At 38.8% G+C, this 23,805-nt stretch overlaps 1 protein-coding gene across 1 annotated transcript in view; it reads left to right on the top strand.

Annotated features, from left to right (window-relative positions):
* The window catches only part of CSMD1 (CUB and Sushi multiple domains 1), a 1,770,408-nt gene that overhangs the window by 210,356 nt on the left and 1,536,247 nt on the right, over positions 1-23,805 (top strand). The window contains exon 3 of the mRNA XM_075557189.1: positions 15,844-15,956. Within this exon, the coding sequence (XP_075413304.1) occupies positions 15,844-15,956 (113 nt within the window). The remainder of the gene's footprint in view (positions 1-15,843; positions 15,957-23,805) is intronic.

Raw genomic sequence — 23,805 nt, 5'->3', positions numbered from 1 at the left:
GCCTGATACCTGATCCTTTCGACACCTCCTGATCACACAGGCTGGTGTGCTTCTTCCATGTGGACCTTGTTGCTTCTGAGCTAGATGGCCACTTATTTACCTTCAAGCCTTTAAGACCCTAGATGCTATATCTTTTTATAGCCAGGCTCCATCAGCTTTCTTCACTACATTTGCTTATATACACATTTGTCTTCAGTGATTGTGTAGGGAAGGTGAGCATCATGGAATGCCAGCTTAATAGAACAAAGTAATCTTGCATTGAGGGATTACTTGAGTGGAGGCCCAATGTCCATCTGCTACCTTAATACTAAACCTATAAACATATGCACATAGATCTATTTCCCCTTCATCATATATAAATATATTTACTTATGCACATGCCTGTATTTATACCTCTATAAATGCCCTTTGCCTCCTAGTTCTTTTCTCTCTTTCCTTTTACTTTCCTCTTGTCCCACTATCATGCTTAGCCTTCATTTGGGTTTCAGTAATTTCTCTAGATTACATTGGCCTTGATCAAACCCTATCAGGGTTCTTAGAGATAGTTCTGGGGGAACATGGAAGGGGAAGGGGCGGGTAAAGAGATGGTGTTGACCAACCAAGGGATAAGGGAACAAGTGACTGCCAACATTTTAAGGTCATTTGCCTTTCATTTGTTCTCAATACATTCCTGCTTCAACCTTTTATTATTTTTACTATTAATTTCATAATGGTAGCAATTTCACAGTTTGATTAGTTGTATATAGCACTATGTTAATGAAGCCTAAATTATTGTTTGGTTCTCACTCAATTACTATGATTATGGCTTGGGCCAATATAACATCCTTCATGACCTCAGTTGGAAGTTTCCTTTCAGTGTCCAGGTGTGAACTCTACCATTATCTGTTATCTGAACAGGAAATCCCTAGACTTGAGCCTTGGCTCTGGCACTCATGACCGGGGAATCTGAGCTTCAGCTCTTGACCATCTCTGAAATTTATGTTCCTCACATAAAAAAAAGATACTTTTGTTTCTAACTCATAGGTTGACTTTGAGACCCAGAAGAGAATATGGGAAGTTCTGCTGTTTAGTCAATGCTGGCTAACATGACTCTGTGTACGGTTTCTGAGAGCGTACGCCTTTACAGGAGCAGCCTGCCTCATCTTTTTCCTGAGTAAGAGATGGTGGGTTTGAACTGCTGCATTTGCAATTAGCAGCACAGAGCCTAGCCCACAGTGCCACTGGGGCTCCTCTTACATGGGAATATCATATATGCAAACTCAGAATCCTGACTAGGAAGGCCATGAAAACTGCATAGCATTAACAAATATTGGCGTTAATGTGTGTGTGCATGTGTGAACTTGTTTTTGTTTTTTTCTTTAAAATACATCAATTCGTCTTCTTGAGCAAGCTTTACTGTTGTGTAAGGGAAACTGTTTTCATAGTCGGATAATATAATCCTGTGCAGTTATTTAATCTCTCCCAGTCTCAGTACTCTGGTGGCATATTGGTTATGACTTGGGCTGTTAACCATAAGATTCGCTGTTTGGAACCCACCAGGAGAGAGTTTAGCAGGACAAAGTAGAGGTTTTCTACTCCCTTAATGAGTTCCAGTCTGAAAAATCCACAGAGACATCTCTACCATATCACACAGGGTCGCTATGAGTTGACATGGACTTAATGGCAGTTAGCTTGGTTTCAAGGTTTGTCCTCTGAGTTTTCATCTGAAATATGAGAGTTATAATATGATTGTGAACTCTTAGACACTTAAAATTCTATGATAAGTGTCTAAGTCAAGTGCTATTTTGTTTTATTTTTCAAGCTGTTCAGAAATTTTGTATTGATTTGTGTGACCCATACATGTCTTAACAAGATTTTCTTTCATAAAAATAATCGTCCAATGTACAATGTTTTTGAATTCTACTAGTCTGTGTCTACTGTAGTTTGCAAATATTGCCAGACCACTTTACCTGCTTAAATAAGAAGTGCATGAATGTAGGTTAAATACAGACAACTATATAAGTGTACGTCATCTTTATGGACTTAAAAATCCCTACAGATAGGCAATGATTCCCTTTCACATAATTGTGGCATAATGTTAAAATATTTAAGATATATTTAAGTTCTATTAACTTCACCAAGAAACCAGCAGCGCTAATTATATCCTTCCCTTTCCTTGTAGAAGTACTTTGTTAATTCAGTAAATACACGTTTCATTTGTAATTATGCCATGCTTGTCATCAGCACTTGGTTTCAGAAATTATCAGGGCATTCCTATTGTTAGCGTTTATGGATGCTCTTGATTTTCTCATCTTAGCGTCTCACCTCCTTTCAATAACCTCAAACGAAATGCACTGCCATCAAGCCAGGTCTCATCCCTAACAGCCCAAGAGCACAATGTTGAACCCCTAGGAGTTCCTGAAATGTAACTCTTGACAGGAACGGGAGTCCCCCTTGCTCCCGTGGAAGGCTCTCTGGTAGTCTCAAACAGCTCACTCTGCGGCTAGCAGGCCCACGTTTTTGTTTTGCCACCACAGAAAATCAGTGGCAGAGCGATAGTGGTAGGACCACCGCAAGCTCCCGTGATGGGGTGATTTGTTAAAGTCGATATGTAATGAAGATTCCTGAGCAGCAATCATTCCATATCTAGTCAGTTTCTATCTCTCTCACCTCTCATCTTTCTCTCATTTTCCACTTCTTTCTTTCATTTGTGGTTTGTGCCATGCTTCTCGACCGTTGTGTATGTGCAGTGAATTCCCCCAGTCTGCTGCTTTCTGTTTTATATTGGAACTTGGGTTTATAATTTAAATTAAAATATCATTTAATTTTAATTAAAATTCATCGAATTATGTCAGTGTCCACTATCTTATCAAAATAAATTGCATAGCACTTTGCCATTCTAAGCTTTTTGAATTAGCACCTTGACGTTATTAAAACTACATCAAAGCAAAGTTGGAATCAGCATTATATACTCCTTCTTACTGCCTTCACTTGTCAATGAGTAAAATATTTAAGGCATCACCTTATGGTTAATACTCATACAGTATATTATATTAGTACTAAATGAACTAAATCTCACATGAAGAAATAAAGTACACACCCTGTAGGGCAGGGGTCCTCAACCTTTTTTAAGTGGGGCCAGTGCACTGTCCCTATAGCCCGTTGGAGGGTCGGACTATAGTTTAAGAAAAACTATGAACAAATGCCTATGCACACTGCACATATCTTATTTTGAAGTAAAGAAACAAATGGGGCAAAAACACCAGGCAAGCCAGATAAATGTCCTCTGTGGGCCACATGTGGCCCGCGGACCTTAGTTTGAGGACCCCTGCAAGGGTATTCCAAAGTAGCATAAAACTTCTTGCTAGAGTAGCTATGGGACTATCTAACAGTCTTAACATGGATAAGTGACAAATCTGGGTAAAAGTAACCCTCAAACTGGGAACCTGATTTGGAAATCTTACTAATTGATTGTTATGCTAATAGGAAAATGCATAGCTTCTTATCACTGAGATGGGATGGAGTTGATAAGATGCAGGGCTGAAGACATGAGGCAGCTCACACTGGAATGAAATCCTTACAATCATATTTAGGGGTAGAAAACACTGTTACTATATAGTGGGAAGCATGCGTTTCACTTAGACGAGTGGGCGGTGCTAGCACCATGACAAGATCACACCAGACAATGTTGTTTTATGCTTGCGGGCAAAATCTGCTTAGATTTATGCTTTCAATAGATTTTATAGACATTGTAATTATGAAATAACATTTGTAAAAATAACTTGGTTCATTATAGAAAGAAGAGGATCAGTGGGATTAATTCTTGGCAAATTTGTTCATAATTCAGTTCAGGGAATCCCCTCCCCCCACCCCCTCTTCTCCAAGAATCATTTTTATTAGAGAGCAGTGTTTAGCAGAGAATGAAATCTCTTGGGAGGGAATTTTTATTTAGTGCAAATGAAGATATTCCAAGTACATTTGAAGCTCTTCTCAGACTTCTGGAAAGAAACAAACAGTAGTGACCATGATGGGAGCAATGTTACATTTGAAATCACTGATAGACTTTTAAAAAATGTAAGCCTCTTAGGCAGGAAAGCTTTAAGTTAAAGATAAAGGCAGTAGTTTTAATGTCATCATTTTTGTCCAAGCACTCAAACCAAAAAAAAAAAAAAACCACTAGAAAAGATCTCCTCCAAGTCAGTATACAGCTTGTGAGAAATTGTGTGCAGAACTTTTGGAGAAGAACAGTTCTCCGCACAGGAAAGAAGCAGTGAGTCATATCATCAGACCAGAGGGGCTCAAGCAAACTGCTGTAGACACGCACACGTGTTTGGTGAGAGAACTCTGATCAGAGCATCTGGGCATTTTGTGATGTATTACTATTTGATGTTTTACAATTTCAGATGGATTCATGTATTCATTTCCCTGCTGCCGCCCCACCCCGTATTATCCTGAAAAAGTCCATCTAAAACAATACAAGAAAAATATGATCACGAGCTTAATGTCAGTACCTGCCCCTTTAAAAGACATTCTTCGGTTTAAAGGCATTCAGGTCCATTCTCGGGTGTTTATTATCTGCCATATCTCAGATAACGCTTTTGGATAGAGCTACTTGAAATTTCATAACATTGAAATTATAACCAAAGACAAATTCTTTTAAGAGAGATATCATTAAAAAAAGGAAAACGAGCTGATTCCAGGAACTCAAATGGAAGGCGAACTTTGAGACTAACGAGGGCAACAAATGTATAAGGGTGCTTTACTCAATTGATGTATGTATGGATTGTGATAAGAGTTGTATGAGCCCCAATAAAATGATTTTTTAAATTTTAAAAAAGAGAGAGATCATTTTAAATGGAAAATATCTATTGATATCTCACATAAAAACTTCTGATGGGAAAGTTATTACATTTTATATTATCTGATTATATTTTCCCTAGTACTTTTGTTTTTATTTTAAAGAACTCTCCAAAATAAATGCATTTAAGTCTTCATAGATGTGAAACGAGTACTAAAATTTCTAGAGTATGTGTGCTGTTGAAATCAAATTCAACGTATACATGTTATTAGTTAACAAAACAAGAAATACTATATCTTTGTTATTGGAAAAACATGCATAAATACATACATACATATGTACCGTACCAAGTAAAAATTATAAAGTCATAAAACCACTAATTTGGAAGGGAGTTGAGCTAAGCTTTAAATATGGTCTCTAATAATCTATGTACAATTGGGGGCAGATTATTTTAACTCTCTTATAATGTTGCTTCTTCATATTTGAGCTATTTTATACATAACAAATTTATCTGACGATAATAAAGAAATTTAAGGAAATGTATTTATGTATGCAAGAAATATTAGGAAATTTTGCATTACACAAAACACAGAATAACTCGTGGAATAAAATAGTCACATTGCAGAAAAAGTATGTGAATAGTGATTCGAAATCTAAGTGTTGTTGTTAGTTGCTATCAAGTTGGGTTGACCCTTGGCAGCCTCACGTGTGCAGGTGGAATGAGCCCATAGCATTTTCAAGGTGGGGATCCAGCAGAAGCTGACTTCCAGGGCTTCTTCCAGCCCCTTTGAGTTGACCGAAACCACTGACCCCTCATTGTAGTCAAGCAGGTAACTAACCGTTCACATACAATACATTCTATTTCTACCAACTGATTTTCTGATTTTCCAACATTTGTATCCACCAACCAATTATTAATTTTGGTCTTTCTGCCACATCTGTATTTGACAACATGATTACTGTTTCTAATACAACATGATAATTTCCTCTATTTCCCTGCAGTTATTCCCCTTTAATCTAATGATATATGGCATGGTGAGTTTGGAAGTGTAGATGATATATTTTGTCATTGGGGATAGTCCTCTTGAAATGTTATTTTTCTGGGTTTTTTTTGGGGGGGCATATGAAATCCCGGATTAATGAGCCTATAGAGACAGCAAGTAAATCAGGGTTCCTGGGGCACAGCGAGTGAGGGTGAGTGGTAAGAGGAAAGGATAGCAAGGGGTTCAAGAACAAAGAGCATTCTTGGAAATTGTGGTAGCAAGTGGACAATGCTGCTTGATATAGTTGAAGAATGGCGTGACATGATATCTGTATTATCTCCCAGAAAAAAAGTTTGGAAAAGAATAATGTACACCTTAAAATGAGAGATATTTTGTTTGTTTTTTGCTTTAATTTTATTTTTTTAATCATTCTATTAGGGGCTCATACAACTCTTATCACCATCCATACATACATCAATATGTGAAGCACATTTGTACATTCATTGCCTTCATCATTCTCAAAACATTTGCTCTCCACCTAAGCCCCTGGCTTCAGCACCTCATTATTTCCCCTCCCTCCCTGCTCCCCCCTCCCTCATGAACCCTTTATAATTTATACTTTATTATTTTGTCATATATTGCCCTGTCCGAAGTCTCCCTTCACCCACTTTTCTCTTGTTTATCCCCAGGGAGGAGATCACCTGTAGATCCTTGTAATCGCCCCCCAACCCCGCCTTCCAACCCACGCTTCCTCCGCACTCCCAGTATCGCCACTCACATTACTGGTCCTGAAGGGATCATCGTCCTGAATTCCCTGTGTTTACAGTTCCTTTCTCTACCAGTGTACATCCTCTGGTCTAGCCAGATTTGTAAGGTAGAATTGGGATCATGATAGTGAGGGAGCAGGGAACATTTAAGAACTAGAGGAAAGTTGTATGTTTCAATGTTGCTACATTGAACCCTGACTGGCTCATCTCCTTCCTGAGACCCCTCTGTAAGGGGATGTCTAGTGGCCTAAGAATGGTCTCCACTCCACACTCCCCCCCTCATTCACTGTGATATGATTTTTTGTTCTGATGATACCTGATCCTTTTGAAACCTCATGATTGCACACGCTGGTGTGCTTCCTCCATGTGGGCTTTGTTGCTTCTGAGCTAGATGGCTGCTTGTTTACCTTCAAGTTTTAAGACCCCAGATGCTATAACTTTTTTTTTTTTGAGACTCAGAATTGGTTTATTGACACAATGCCCCATGCTGTCCTCTGTTCTCAGACAGCTCTCAGGATCAAAGAACCCAACCCAAGTCCCTGAGGTTAGCATCTTAGCATGGTTCCCCTCCCTGCAGGAAGGCAGAGCAAGGACCCCGCCTGCTCCATCAGGCCACCTTTGGGATGGGGAGATGCCTGAGCATCACACAGCACCACCCTCTCCACAGCTGTGACTGCAGGGGTCACCTTTACTTGGGTGCAGAGATGGCATGGCCCCCTCCTGGTCTGAGGCCACCCTAGAACGGTCACCCCGGGGAGGACAGTAACCAGACCCAGACACACACTTCTCCCCCTGCTTCAAGCTGTCCCGACCATTCCCCGAGATCCAGGCCATGGCAAAGGGGCTGGCAAGGAGGGAATGGGGAGGGGGAGGGCCATGGTACCCCCTCTTCTGTCCCCCTGGTCTGTGAGGGGCTGGGATGCTATAACTTTTGATAGCCGGGCACCATCAGCTTTCTTCGCCACATTTGCTTATGCTCCCATTTGCCTTCAGCGATCCTATCAGAGAGATGGGCACACAATGATATGATTTTTTTTTGTTCTTTGATGCCTGATAACGATTCCTTTGGCACCTCGTGATCACACTGGCTGGTGTGTTCTTCCATGTGGGCTTTGTTGCTTCTTGAGCTAGATGGCCGCTTGGTTACCTTCAAGCTTTTAAGACCCCAGACACTATATCTTTTGATAGCCAGGCACCATCTGCTTTCTTCGCCATATTTTCTTATTCACCCGCTTTGTCTTCAGCAGTTGCATCAGGAAGGTGAGCATCATAGAATGGCTATTTAATAGAAGAAATTATTCTTGCATTGAGGAATACTTGGGTGGAGGCCCAATGTCCCTCTGCTACCTTAATATTAAACCTATAAATATATGCACATATATATATATTTCCCATCCTCATATATAGGTATATTTGCATATGTACTTGCCTTCATGTAGACCTCTATAAATGCCTTTTGCCTCCTAGCTCTTTCCTCTAGTTCCTTTGACTTTCCTCTTGCCCACTACTATGTTCAGTCTTCATTTGGGTTTCAGTAATTCCTCTTGGTTACATTACCCATGATCACACCCTACCAGGCCTCCTACACCCTCCTCACCATCGATTTGGATCACTTGTTGTTCCCTTCTCCCGGGCTTTTTTACCACCACTACTTTTCCCCCCCACTTCCCCCTCTCCCATGTCCCCCGGAACTCTTGGTCCCGTTGTTTTCTCCTCCAAATGGTTTATCCAGCCTATCTTATTTAAGCAGTCCTGCCGAGATAATCACATTCACAAAAACAAGACAGAGCAAAACCAAGCAATAACATCACAAACCAATGACAAAAAAACCCAACATAACAAGGAAGAAAAACTTGTCATTAGTTCAAGGACTGTTTGTTGGCCTTTAGGAGTGTTTTCCAGTCCAATCTGTTGGGGCACCATGCCCTGGCCCCAAAATCCACCTTCAGCATTCCCTGGGGACCTCGCCACTCTGTTCCCTGCTGTTCTGTTGCACCCCCTTAGTGTTTTGCCTCGGTGTGGTTGGGATCAGATCAGCGCAATTCCCATACTGTGTCTCTGGTGTTGTTCCCTGTAGGGCTATGGGTCACTGAGCGACGTCGTGTCTCATAGTGGGGCTGGCCATGTGGTTCTCTCTGTGGACTGGCTGCTTTAATCGGGAACATCTTCCTCAAGACCTGGTTGGCGAGGATGTGCTCCACTCTCTCCTTCTCCCCTTTCATCTGCTCTCATGTGCCCAGATCAGATCTGTCCCTCTCCCGGAGCTGCAGATTCAGTGCCGTCCTTTGAAATAAATTCTTCTGGGGGAGGGGCAGGTGTCCACGTAGTAGTTGGGATTGGGGCTGGCCCTTCAGACATCTCCACTGGTTCCCTACTCTATGTCAGCATGTTGTATTCACATCTTGGAGCATCGGGTTGAAATCTGGTCCCTCTTTCCCTGTGGAGACACAAACAATACCCTCCCCTTGGGTGGGTTAGTGCCCTGTGACCCCACTACCAGTTTCTTTTTATTATTATTATTATTTTCCTTTCCCTACCTCCTTTTTAGTTGGCTACCATGTGTATCCCTGTATTTGGTCTGGTCCCTGCCATACTACCTGGTCCTCACCCCAGGAATGTTTGTATCCAGTAACTTCAGACTTTGTTGTTTGCTGTCAAATCAATTCTGACTGATGATGACCATATAATAGTTGAACTATCACTGAGGGTTTCAAAGATTATGATCACCCTAGGAACACACAACTGGGTTCCAACTGACTACTTCTCTGTTAACATCTCAGTCTTAGCTACTTTGCCACCCATTCTCTTTCTTATGTTTACTGCATTTCCCCCTCCTAAAACACTTCACAGGAACTCAAGGGGATGCTGAGGAATTTCATGATTGTTCTGGCTTGTTGAAATTCCGGAAGGTTATCACAAACTTGATAGGTTTGCGATAGGTATTGTGTTAGAAATAAGTTCCCACAATATCTCTATATGACTCAAGTTAATAAATGAATGTTAAAAGAAAAATAGCTGCTTCAAAATATTTATGTAGATTGTCCATATTTTGTTTAAATTCAGTTTTAATGTTTTGTATCTTTTATATTATAATAAGGTAGAAATATGTCAATAATGAATATACTTTGTAGTGAAACTTCAGAGTGTATTTTAAATGAATGAAATGTTTGTTCTAATTTTCTACTATTACACTTCATACTAAATATATGGCATTCATGCAGACTCACAAAAGCATCTAGGGGGATAATATTTATTTAAGTAATAACTTTAAAATGGATACAAATTTGAAAAATCAACCCTTATCTTTTGTAACATGACATAATATTTAGTGGTACCAGTTATTGGCCGTAATAAAACAATAGGCTTTCTAAAAATCTAAGCAAGCAATTACACAGGATGAACTGCCTTTTGGAGTTCTCTTTCTGTTCTCTCTTGAAAGCATTACAACAAGGCCTAGACGCTGACTTGCTGGAACTCTTTATAAGAAAAATAATTAAGTAGTGGAATATTGAATAGATTATTCTGTGAGATAACTGTTCTTCGGGCCTGATTCTAATTTCATTTCCAATGCAAGACAAGTCATTGAATAAATTATGTTAAGAAGATATGCATACTGGCATCCTATTTCAAAATGTGGTATTATGGAATTTTGAGTATCACTGTCAGTTTGGCAACATTTTCCTCCTCACAGAGTTTTTTTTTCCAAAGCAACTATATTCACTGGGGAAAATTAACTTAGTGGTTTTTTGGTTTTGTTTTGTTTCATTTTTGAAATTTGTTTAATATATGCATTTGAGCACCCAACATATATTTGACATTTTACCTAAACCATTTAAAATATATTTGGCATTTTAAAAATCACAAACACCAAAGATCATGAGGTATTTGAAATGTGCAATTTGAGAGTATGTCTGTTGAGTGTGATTTTGACTTTTTCGTTAAGTCGTGAGAAATGAGACACATTCACGGCGATATTCTTTTTCTGCTTAACTTTTCACCAATTTTTGTTTTATTCTTCAACATTGCCACTTCTCACATCCAAAGTTATTACATTGCTCTCCATGATGTATCTTGAAAGATGGTGTAGTAAGTAATATTCTGGATTTATTTCAAAGTGTAATTCATCCTAGTAATTTCTTGATAGAAGCAGAAAAACTTGTTCAATTCTGAAACTCATGTTTCTATGAAATGAGCACATGCCTAGAGTGTAGAAGAGATGCCACAATCGCTTCTATTCTGCCTAACAATCATGTCTCCTTGACAGGCATGCTCTATCATTTGCCAGATTGCTGGATGTGAGAGGGGAATTGCGTTCTCCCAGTGAAAAACATAGCAATGAGTTCCTATAGGACAAGAGGGACACAACTAGGATAAAAAAAAAAAAAAAACAGAGAGAGGCATCTTAAGACCGACCCTAACTACACTATTTTTTTAAACTGTGAATAAAATTGATTTCTTGTCACTAGTCTTACAATCCATTCATTTCTTCACCCTTCTTAACCAATCATCACTTCCTACAAGTAATTCAAGTAAGGCTTTAGATCCAATTCTCATATAATTCATTGAATGAGGAGAATTAATTGCTGTCTGCAGGGTTAACTGTCCTATGGTTGTATGGGTAGATTTTGCTTCTCTGCAAAATGGACTCTACCTCCACTTCTTAGGCCAAATGCATTCCAGATTTACCAGTTAGTGGGTCTGTTTAGGCCAAATTATAGACAGTTAATAAACCGAGAGCCAAAAGACATACATTTGACTGAATGCGCATTGAACTCATTTGATAGCAGCTTTAAGCTAAGCTTTAAAATAAGTGATCTCCTTAATTTTCTTAAATGCTAGCTTTCTGAGGCACAGCATATAATGAAATAGGTAAAGTTTCATATCATATAGGTAATAGCATATTTGCCTACATAGGAGTACAGAATGCTTTTTAAAAAATTCTTTTAACTTTGATTGGCCTATTACCCACCCATTTCCTTCAGATTGATTCACTCATTGTGACTGACATTGGGCTTTCAAGGTTTTCTCCTGTAGAGTGACTGGTGGGTCTGCCCTACCAAATTTGAAGTTGGTGGTCCAACATCTAATTCATAATAACATCAACTCTTATTGCTTTGTTACAATCACAAATATAAAAATGTCAACAAGATAAGAATGAAAAAGGATACAATTGTGTGGAATCTGGAATGAGGCTATGGCAAAAATGAGCATGATGTTTAGGATGGGCAAAGGGTTGTAACCTACATTGTTAGCCAAGCCGGAAACTTTCAGATCAGCTCTCTGATTAACTGGGTGTTCAGGCATTCCTCATTACAGTCCACTGTAATTAATTTCAAAAGTCCACATGCAAATGCAATGTAGCATTGGACTGAAAAGTGTTCACAGTAGCCTAGCTAAAAGGCCAAAGAGTGGACTTCATTGGCTATTCATAGGAATCAGGTGTCAGGTCTCAAGGGAAAAAAATCAAATCATTGTGAATGAGGGGGCGTACAGCATGGCAACCCAAAGCCCATCTGTATGCAACTGGACATCCCCTTATGGAGGGGTCTCGGGGAGAAGACGAGCCAGTCAGGGTACAGTATAGCAACGAAGAAACATACAACTTTCCTCTAGTTCCTAAATGTTTCTTCTGCGCCCACTATCACAATCCCAGTTCTACCTTACAAATATGGCTAGACCAGAGGATGTACACTAGTACAGATAGGAACTGGAAATACAGGGAATCCAGGACAGATGATCCCTTCAGGACCAGTGGTAAGAGTGGCGATACCGGGAGGGTGGAGGGAAGGTGGGGTGGAAAGGGGGAACTGATCACAAGGATCTATATATAAGCTCCGCCCTGGGGGATGGGCAACAGAAAAGTGGGTGAAGGGAGACATCAGACAGTGTAAGATGTGACAAAATAATAATTTATAAATTATCAAGGCTTCATGAGAGGGGGGGGGCCATGGTGGGAAGGGGAAAAATGAGGACCTGATGCCAAGGGCTTAAATGGAGAACAAATGTTTTGAGAATGATGAGGACAACACATCATGTGCTTTACACATTTGATGTATGCATGGATTGTGATAAGAGTTATATGAGCCCCCAATAAAATGATTTTAAAAAATTCCTTTCTCTATCCTAGTGTGATTGAACAATGGCCACAAACTCTTTAATTATAAATTGAACATTTGGATAACTGTATCTGTTTCCCTTTTGTCGGTTATTTTTAATGATTGAGTAATACTAGGTTTATGTCTAGCTTAACTAGTCCCCTCTGTAAAGACACTTGGTTTCTCTCTGTGTTTATTATTATGAATTAAGCTCTGACAAGCCTTGGTGTTCTGACTTGCTAGACCCTTGCCAACTTTATCATTTTGTTCATTTATTTTCTCTGTCATATTCTGTTTCCAGTACATTGAGAGCTTCTATTTATTATTTTTTTAACTTGCTTCTGGGATATCTTGCTGTTCTTTATGTTTGCTCTGATTTCTCTAAGTTCTTGTAGGGAAAACTTGGATTCTTAATGTCAGACATTTCTTCCTTTCTTATATGCATTTAGTACTAGCCATTTGCCTCTCAAAACCACTTTATCTGAGCATGATTTCAATCATTGTACAGTGGTTATGATTTGATCTAGGATATGGTAAACCTAGGTTAGTTGAGCACTGAAAAGGTTGATTCTTCTTGGGGGGTATGTTTATAAATGTTAATTAGTTCCTTTAATTTCAAACTGTTTTTGAGTTCCATAGGCTTGATGATTTTTTGTCACCGATGATTCTAAACTTAGCCTCAGTCAGTTCTTTGTGGCAGCAGCATCTGTTTCACTGAATTGCTTTCTGTGTAGCATTTGATAACATGTAAATCATGCAGAAAAGTGTCTGCCAGTATGAATGATAGCAAATCTTGATTTCTCTTTCCATCTATCAGTCATTTTCACTATCCTGTCAATGGAATATTTGAGAGTAGTTTAAACAGAACTCACAGGAGAAAACATAAAAGCATTAAAATGAAAATCTTTAGACAGTTAGCTAATAAGGAATAGAAAGTACGTATTGTCCACTCAGACCAATATAAACTCATAGTGAAGAGAATCCATATAAAATTATATATGCAATCAGATAGAAAATAGTGATCATAACAGGTACAAAGCTAAGCTTGTGGGAACCAGGTATCAGGATCTCTAATATTTGATTTGTGTTGGATAGGTAAACTAATTACTGCAATGTGGCTATATCCGGGATTACAGTTTGGGTAGCACTATGTGATAAAAGCATAGGAAAGACTGAGTATTAATAAATAATTTCAGACAGTATATACCCAGCATATTATTTTCTTCAACAATACTAGCTGAAGCATACAGCCTATTTCATGGATGAAATATAATTAGGGGGTTTTGTTATGTTTTCCTATTTAAGCTCACACATTTTAGCATATATAGTATGAGAGTATGTAGTTATATATAATTTACACATAATATGTGCTATTTAAAATACATTTTTACTTGTCTTTATATTTTGATAATGTAAATGTGTTCTAAAATAATTTGAATTAAATTATAGTTGACAATACAATAAGACCATCTAAACCAAAGGGTAGAAAATCTTAAAAAGTAAAACAAACATTTAGAAAGCTTATACCAATTGATACTACATATTTAAACAAGCAAAATCACATGAAAAACAAAATCACAAGAAATTGAACAATGCGGGAGGCTATACTATTATAAACGATGACTTTCCTTTTTAGTTCATTGACTATGACCTTCTTTATTAATCTATTATTATGCATAAGAATTGCACATCATGCTGGTTGGGTTCAAGTCATTGATTTTGCAACCTGTAGAAGCTATAATGAGATATTAATGTCACCGACTTTCTGACAATCTGGAATTTCCTTTATAAGGTGTTGATATTCACATTAATTTCTTTAAAACCCACATTTGTCATCAAGGTGCAGTAAACAATATATCTGCAGACAAACCTATTTAATTAGAAAATATTTGCTAAAATACAAATAGGTAAACATGATTCCATTTTAAATTAATGTGTGGGTGTTATTAGAGTCCCTGGGTGGCAAAATTGGTAAGTGCTCATTTAGTAGTAGTCTGAGGTTTGATGGTTCAAATATACCCAGATAGTACTCTGTCTGACCCTCTGCTTCTGAAAGGCAACAGCCTTGGACCTTAAGGAATGAGTCTTAAGGAAAGTACTTCTACTCTGGTCACATGGAATGGCCGGGAGGCATAGTCCACTAGGAGGCAATTGACAAGTAAACCAAAACAAACAAGTAAACAAAAAAAACCCACGGCAAATTAGTGCACTTTCACATATTCTTGGGTCTGCCTTTAGAAACATATCTAACCATTTTAAAACATGAATGAGCTGTTACTAAGTGACATTGCATTGACTCAGCCTCCTCTTGAAATCCTTTATGACCGAATAGAAGTGCTTCTTAAGCTTGTCTTGGATCTGACCTTTATGGCAGTTACTTGCCAGGCCTTTATTCCTTGACACGACTTGTTAGAAGAGGAACACTTACTGTTTGTACCACCACCTCTCTATGTAAACATGGAGATAGATAGCTGCAAAAGGCTTGCATTAGAGTCGGAAAGAATAAAAAAGATACATGCCAAAATAAATTCATTTGACTTCTGTTTAAGATATGAATTGACTTTTATTTATTGGACTGCAACTATGTGCAGACTTGGTGGTTTTATTGGGGCATATCTTAACTGTCCATCAAGAAGGATGGGAGCTCACTGTTGCATGCTGTAGGAGGTGAGGACTGAACTGGAAAATACAGAATCATATTTGTTCACAGAGGATGTAAGGACGCTTCCTTTTGTTAGGGTTCATATGTTCTGTTTAAGATGATAGTGTATTATATAATTTCTTTCAGAAAGAATACACTAAAATATTTTAATATTTAAAAAAAACCCTCTGAAAATAGAGAATTGTTCATTTGAATTACAACATCAAGCCTGGGACTGCTGGCTGTGTAGTTTAAAAATTGGCCCAAGACCAGCAAAGCCAGCAATTGGAGCTCAACAGCTGCTCCAAACAGGAAAGCTGAGGCTCTCTCCTTCCAGAAAAAGTGATACTCTTGGACATTCAAAGGGACTGTCCTTCTCTGTCCAGTAGCCTCAGCAGGAGTAAGCATCAAGTCAATGGAATTGGGGACTAAGCATGAATGCATAGCTTACCACTGGGAGATGTGCCGCCTGAAGTAAAGGCAGCACCTAAATATTAACAAAGTATTTTATTAAGTAAGCTCTATTAACAAATGCATGCGTATAATAAGTAATATTCTTGTTCTTTCTTTTTAAATTTAGATTATCAGGATTTCAGCTACCCTCCTCTCTAGTAAGCACAGGATCTATCCTCACTCTGTGGTTCACGACCGATTTTGCTGTGAGTGCCCAAGGGTTTAAAGCTCTATATGAAGGTAGGTGAGATCCACGGCGTTCTGCACAATTATTGCTTCGATGACTTTCATGTACTATGATAGATTACAGGGTTGCGGCAAAAAGTAAGCACTGCGATTTCACGTGAGATTTAATGATATAAATATTTGAATTTTACAACACATATATATTTGGATAATTTTGTTATAATTAACAAGCTTTCCAGGAAAAGAAATGTTCTTTGTTCGTAGAACATTTCATATTTGGTTGTTTTTGATATGTTGTGGAATGATTCTTTTTAACATTTTAAACTACAAGTTAAAATTGTGAAAAGAGTTCATTCAGAAGTATTTCTATGTATTCTATGTATTTGGTTTATAGGCTTTGTATGTAACAAAAATAGCATTTCAATAACTCATTGGGATTTTATTTCAGAAAGTTATTTTTCCTGGATTGTTTGGTTGTTAATAGGTCTGGAGATATGACTTGGTTTTGGCTTTCTGTGCTGATAGTTTGTATTTACTTGTCTTTGGGATTTTGCTGTCATTCGGGGACTGATTTTTGGTAGAAAATAAGAACAAAACACGGAGTTCAAACTTTTAGAGAGGAAAAACTCCAGCTGATCATTTAATTTATTTTATTTTTAAGAAATTTTACTAACAGAATTTAAATAGTGATGTGTGGTGTGCACTTACTTTTTATTATATTGTTTCAAATCAGTGTTTTCAAAGTTTGTTTTACGTGATAAAAGAGATACCATTTTGTATAAACTACCGAGCCTATTCATTAAGAAAAGGCTGGAAAAGGGTATAGACAAATTTCCGTTTACTAAATACCCTGTTCACTTTGGATGTCATTCTCTGCTAAGTCATCTCCCAATCAGTTGTTATATGGAAAAGGCAGTGTCTTTGGGCAAAAATCATTCTTTACAAATTAAAAATCTATATGTGGCTTGTCTAGCTGATCTTAGCTAAAATTCAATGACCAGACACTTTAAAGATAGAATATTATTTGCTCAGAGACGTAAACTAACTAATTTATTCTTTCATCTCAAGTTATGCCTGGAATAATTCTCAGGATTATATGCTACTTGCGTCTAACACCTTCTAGCCTAATACTTTTAATATAAAACTGCATCAATACCCTGAAAGGGTTCATCGTCCTGAAGATTATCACTGACTACCAGGAATAATTTAATCTTTGAGAAATGAAAGGCACTAGAAGATGAATGAGTGCTCTTAGCTTTTGATTGTTGAGTTATAGCTCTCTACCAGTTCTTAGTTTTATGAACATTCACAGTTTATTTTTCACTTGACAACACAAAAGACGGCTGAAGAAGTATAGGTACTTGTGAATTGCATTCGGTTCGATCAACATACATTGCATTTGCGTAGAAGATCATGTCTCGATATTTTGAAACATAATTCAGCCCAACCCCACCTCCAAGTAAACATTTTATATGAACACCTTGTTTTCCTAGATTCCCTAAGATTAATATGATGAAGATCATTTATGTGATTGTCACATGTGTTACTTTCTGAGATAACTGGGCCTTCATGGCTAGTACTTACCGGCTGCTGAGAAGGCATGAAGGAAAGTGGGTGAGATGGGTAGGCAATAATTATGAGGATAGTACAGGTCTGGCAATGTTTTATTTTCTTTTTGTGAGGTGTCCTTGCGCTAGCTTCAACTATGACAGCCACATGTATATGGGTATGTGTGTGCATGTGTGGGGGTGTCAAAATGGATAGCACATGCCATATCTGTGAGTAAAAATAATGAATCCAATATTTATTTTTCTTAGAATCAATTTTTGCTTTGCATTTGAAAATACTCAGCTGTGTTGTGTTATAATATTCTCTAAATTAAGAAGGAGATATTTTAGGCAATTGGCAAAAGCTTTATCTAAGAGATGGTGGTGTTTCTGAGAAAATATGAATAAAATCACATGCATATTTTGCTGTATATATTTATATTTGCAATAATCAAATTGGCAAGGAAAGTAAAGTTAGAGAGATTCTTGATTAAAGCAAAATGGTAAGAAATGGTAGTACTCTATCCCAGAAAAAGAAATTTAAGTATGTTCACAGATATTGGTAATTGAATATGAAATGTATCATCTATTTAGACAGTAAAATATTTTTATCATCAAACAATATTAATTTTACAGATTTAGCAATTTTTTTCAGCTTCCCAACGTACCTTGTTTGGATGAATTTTGTGCCTGAAACTGTAAGAATCTCAAAATATCAAAGTGAAGTGCAATGACTCAATACTGGAGATATAGCAAGAAGAAATTCCACAATATTAAGTAGTAAAATGTGCTTGAGGCAGTAAACCATGTATCATACAAAATAAACAGCTCATTGGTTGGAGGGGAAAAGCAACTGCCCAGGAAGATGGTAGAAGGAACTCCCTTGGGCTATAAAACGTTCTTCTAAAGAAATTCTTCATCGTTAGGTTGCCATGTCTTAAAAATCATCTATGCTAGCACTTATGGGATGTTACACTAGAGCATAAAATAAAAATGACTATATGCATTATATGCATTAAAAACAAATATACACGTGCACGTGTATTTTACATCAGTGATATGTCAACATACATGTATGTGTAGCTATAGAGTGTGTATATGTATAGATACACAAACATATATGTGAGGGGTACTTCAAAAGGTGTGTGGAGAAATGGAATTAATGTTCAGGGATTTTTCCATGGATATTTTGCTGCTTCCTCCCATATATGAATATTTATTTTTCTATAGGGTCTTATGTGTATTTCCTTATTAAAGTTTTAAAACATAAGGATGTAAGGAGGTTATATATTTTATTTTATAACAATGGTAAAGTCATCAATTATTAACAGACTAGGAAGTAGATAGAAAATATTATAGTGAGGAAGTGCTCTAACATCAATATCTGCTAAGCAGTGATAAGAGAAATTAAATACTTTTCCCCTTTCTCCCACAGTTATAATTTTAGCTGCTATATACCCCCTTCACATACTTATGTTTATTTATATATGGGGCTTCATAAGGCTCTTTCAATTATACTTTAACTTTAATTTTCCAAGGAGCATTCTGAAGCCATTATGTACACACATACACAAATGTACATTTAAAAATAAGTACATATATATATATATATATATATACTGTTTACATATGCATGGATGTATAATATAATTTCTTTATTTGTGTACATATATATGTCTACATACTTGGGCATATAAATGTACTCACTCATTTTCCTTTATTTAACTACCATTGATCAAAACAGAAAATTGAGCCAAGTGATGAGAAAACAAAGATGAATGAGTAAAATATCAATCTGACAGGGGCTGTAGTTGTGCAGTCAGTGACATTGAGTAGTTATAGCGGGTTATCAAGAAGTAGGACAAGTGAAAGGCCAGCTTTACGTGGAAGCAAAGTGAGGACCATCAGGAGGTTAGTCTTGAACTATATTGTAAATCATTTGTTTTAAAAAGTCATTAGACACAGAGTAGGAATTCTTCACGAAAACAGACAAGAGGTTGGCTTTTTGGTTTCCTTTTTTTAATATAATATTTTTATTGACATATCTTACTCATTCCGATATGCTTCCCTTCCCATACAGTTCTGTTGTTCAGTCCCATCTGGTAGGGTATACAATTATCAGTGTGTCAACTCTCCGCTCCCACCCTACCCTACCCCCTCACTTCCTGGACCTCCAGGGAACCATTACTCCTATAACTGCTTCTGAGGGCCATCAATCTTGACTAACATATACTAAGTGATCTTTAATGTATAAATGAAAATAGACAAATCTAACTTGATTAATGAAGTATATTACATAGTGACCTTAAAAGAAGGGGAGACAACTTCCTGACATGATCACTGAAGACAGACGTGTGTGTAAGCAAACGTGGTGAAGAAAGCTGATGGTGCCCGGCTATCAAAAACATATAGCCTCTGGGATCTTAAAGGCTGGAAGGCAAACAAGCAGCCACCTAGCTCAGAAGCAACAAAGGCCACAGAGCAGAAGCACACAGCCTAAGTGAATACAAGGTGTTGAATGGACCAGGTAGCAGACAACAAAACACAAAAACAGTCATTGTGTGATCACCTTCCTCACATAAACGCTGAAGACGAACTTGTGCATAAGCAAATGTGGTGAAGAAGGCTGATGGTGCCCGGCTATAGAGAAATATAGTATCGGGGGACTTAAAGGCTTGAAAGCAAACAAGCGGCCATCTAGCCAAGAAGCAACAAAGCCCACACGGAAACAGCACACCAACATGGGTGATCGTGAAGGGAAGAGGAGATCAGGTCTCAAGCAAAAAAGGCGGGGTAGAGGGGCAGGAATCACATCACCATGAATGAGGGGGACTGTGTGATGGGGACCCAATGCCCATCTGTAGACAGCTGGACATGCCTTCCAGAGGGGTAGTGGGGAGGAGATGAGTCACTCAGGGTTCAGTGTAGCAACAATGAAACTCAAAACCTTCCTCTAGTTCTTGAACGCTTCCTCCCCTCCCAATTATCATGACCCCAATTCTACCTTGCGGTCCTGGTTATACCAGAGGATGTACAGTGGTACAGTAGGGATCTGGAAACACAGGGAATCTAGGACAGATGAACCCCTCAACACCAGCAGTGGGAGTGGCGACACCGGGAGGGAAGCGGGTGTAGAAAGGGAGAACTGATCTTGGAGATCTATGTGCAACCACCTCTCTGGGAGATGGGCAATGGGAAGGTGGGTGAGAGGAGACACCAGGCAGTGTAAGATAAGATAAAATAATTATTTATAAACTATTAAGGGAGCAGGGGAAAGAGGGGAGAGGGGAGGGAGGGGGAGGGAAATAAAGGGAAGCCGAGCTGATTCCAGGAACCCAAGTGGAAGGCGAATTTTGAGAATGACGAGGGCAACGAATATATAAGGGTGCTTTGCTCAATTGATGTATGTATGGATTGTGATAAGAGTTGTATGAGCCCCAATAAAAAGATTTATTAAATAAAAAAGAAGGGGAGGAAGTGTTAAAGAACTAGAAGATAGTTATGTAGTTTATCAGTGCCTCGTTGCCCCCTGGATCTGTCCTCTGTTCTGAGGGACTCCAATTGTCTTCTGATGGCGTTGCATCTCCACTAAACCCACTTCCCTTCATATCCATTTGGTTGCGTGTTTTTAAAAGTTATGATACCTCTTCATGCAGAAATCTCATGATCACACATGCTGATGTCCTCTTCCATGTGGGTTTTGTTGCTTTCCTGCTAACTTACCACTTGTTCAACTTTAAGAGTCTTAAGCCTTTGAGACTCAGACACTATATCTTTTGATAGCTGGGCACCATTAGCTTGTTTGTGTTTCAGAGTGAGGAAGCTTTCTATACCAGTGAATGGAGGTTAAAAAGTTCGCTTTCTATACCAGTGAATGGAGGTTAAAAAGTTCATGGCACTATCATCTTTAACAATACTAAGTATGGTTTGACAAAAGAATGAAATGGAATAGCAATAGGAAGGTGATGAAAGATGAGTCTGGGAGGGAAGTAGAAGATATATAAAGGCACTTCGAGTTCAAAATGACATTGCACATGTCCTATGTGATATATCTAGCAGTTGGAAAGTTATGTTTTAACTTTTTTATCCTTTAGAAAAAAACAACAACCAAAAAACAAGAAATAAACCCAAACCTTTTTGTTAGTGTATTAAAGAAAACTGAATTTATTTCACTGGCCTATTAATTTCACTGGTTCATTATCTTTGTCTTATACAAGGGGCAAGCATTCAGAAACTCACACTGAGTTAGTGCATCCAGTGGTGTCTCCTTGAAGGTTCTCTCTGGTCACAGTGAATTTTTTCATAAAAACAGTTCTGCTCAAAAATAATTTTTTGTGGTGGCTGATTTAAGAGAATGGCCTGCCTTTGTGAAATTTTATTTACTGCTTGGGAAAAATGCTGCAAACCCCATTGTGACATTGAACACAGCTTATAAGGATAGCACTGTGGGGAAAACTCAACTGTATGAGTGGTTTTCTCGTGTCAAAAACAGTGAAATGCTTTGCCTTGGTGTGGTGGAATCAGGTCGGGGCGAGATTCCCACATTGTGTCTCTAGTGCTGTCCCCTGCAGGGCCATGGGTCAGTGAGGGACGTCATGTCTCATAGTGGGGCTAGCCATGTGGTACTCTCTGTGGACTGGCTGCTCTAATTGGAGTCATCATCCTCAAGGCCTTGTGGACCAGGGTTTGCTTTACTCTCTCCTCCTCCCCCTTCATCTGCTCCCGTGTGCTCAGATCAGATATGTCCCTCTCCCAGAGCTGCAGAATGAATGCCGTCCTTTGAAATGAATTCTTCTCGGGGGAGAGGTGGGCATCCACTTAGTATTTGGTGCTGGGGCCAGCTCCTCAGACCTCTCTACCGGTTCCCTATTCCATGCTGAAATGTTGCATTCAGACCTTGAAGCCAGTGTGGGAATTGCGCCGAACCTGATTCCACCACACCACGGCAAAGCACTGGGGGGTGGGGGGTGCAGCACAGCAACAAAAGAATGGAGGGGCAAGGTCCCCAGGGAATGCTGAAGGTGGGCTTTGGGGCCAGGGTGTGGTGCCCCAACAGACTGGACTGGAAAACACTCCTAACGGCCAACAAATGATCCTTGAACTAACTACAAGTTTTTCTTTCTTGTAGTGCTTTATTTTGTTCTTTGTCAGTGGTTTATTGTTGTTGTTTTGTTGTATATTGTTGTTTGGTTTTGCTCTGTCTTGTTTTTGTGCATGTTATTATCTCTGCAGGTCTGTCTAAATAAAATAGGCTGGATGAACAATCTGGAGGAAAAACATTGGGACCGACAGTTGCGAGGGGAAATGGGATAGGGGGATGAGGGGGCTAAGGAAGTGGTGCTAACAAACCCAGGGACAAGGGAACAGCAAGTTCCAAACTGGTGGTGAGGCAGAGGGGTGGGGGCTAGGCCTTGTAGGGCATGATCAAGGGTAATGTAACGAAGAGGTATTGCTGAAACTCAGGTGGGAATGGAGCATGATAGTGTGACAAGAGGAAAGTCAAGGGAAATAGAGGAAAGAGCTGGGAGGCAAAGGGCATTTATAGAGGTTTAGACAAAGACATGTACATATGCAAATATAAATATGAGGATGGGGAAATAGATCTATGTGCGTATATTTATAGGTTTAATATTAAGGTGGCAGAAGGATATTGGGCCTCCACTCAAGTACTCCCTTAATGCAAGAATACTTTCTTCTACTAAATTGGCATTCTATAATGCTCAACCTCCCAACACAACCACTGAAGCCAAAGCGGGTGAATAAGCAAATGTGGTGAAGAAAGCTGATGGTGCCCAGCTATCGAAAGACATAGTGTCTGATATTTTAAAGGCTTGAAGATAAACAAGTGGCCATCTGGCTCAGAAGCAACAAAGCCCACATGAACAAACACACCAGCCTGTGTGATCATGAGGTTCCAAAGGGAACAGTTATCAGGCATCAAAGAGCAAAAAAAATCATCATTGGGCACACACCTTCATGATAGGATAGTTGAGGACAAACAGGTGCATAGCAAATGTGGCGAAGGAAGCTGATGGTGCCCGGCTATCAAAAGGTATAGTGTCTGGAGTCTTAAAGGCTTGAAAGTAAATAAGCGGCCATGTAGCTCAGAAGCAACAAAGCCCACATGGAAGAAGCACACCAGCCTGTGTGATCATAAGGTGTTGAAGGGATCAGGTATCATCCGAACAAAAAACAATCTTACCGTAGTGAATTAAGGGGGAAGTGCAGAGTGGAGACCCAAAGCCCAGTTTCCGGCCACTGGATATCCCCTTGCAGAGGGGTCTAGGGGAGTGCAGTGGTGCAGATAGGAGCTAGAGGCACAGGGAATCCAGGGCAGATGGTACCTTTCAGGACCA

Source organism: Tenrec ecaudatus, chromosome 8 (genome assembly GCF_050624435.1).
Source record: "Tenrec ecaudatus isolate mTenEca1 chromosome 8, mTenEca1.hap1, whole genome shotgun sequence".
NCBI classification, from domain to species: Eukaryota; Metazoa; Chordata; class Mammalia; order Afrosoricida; family Tenrecidae; genus Tenrec; species Tenrec ecaudatus.
This window is presented reverse-complemented; position numbering and strand designations above follow the sequence as displayed.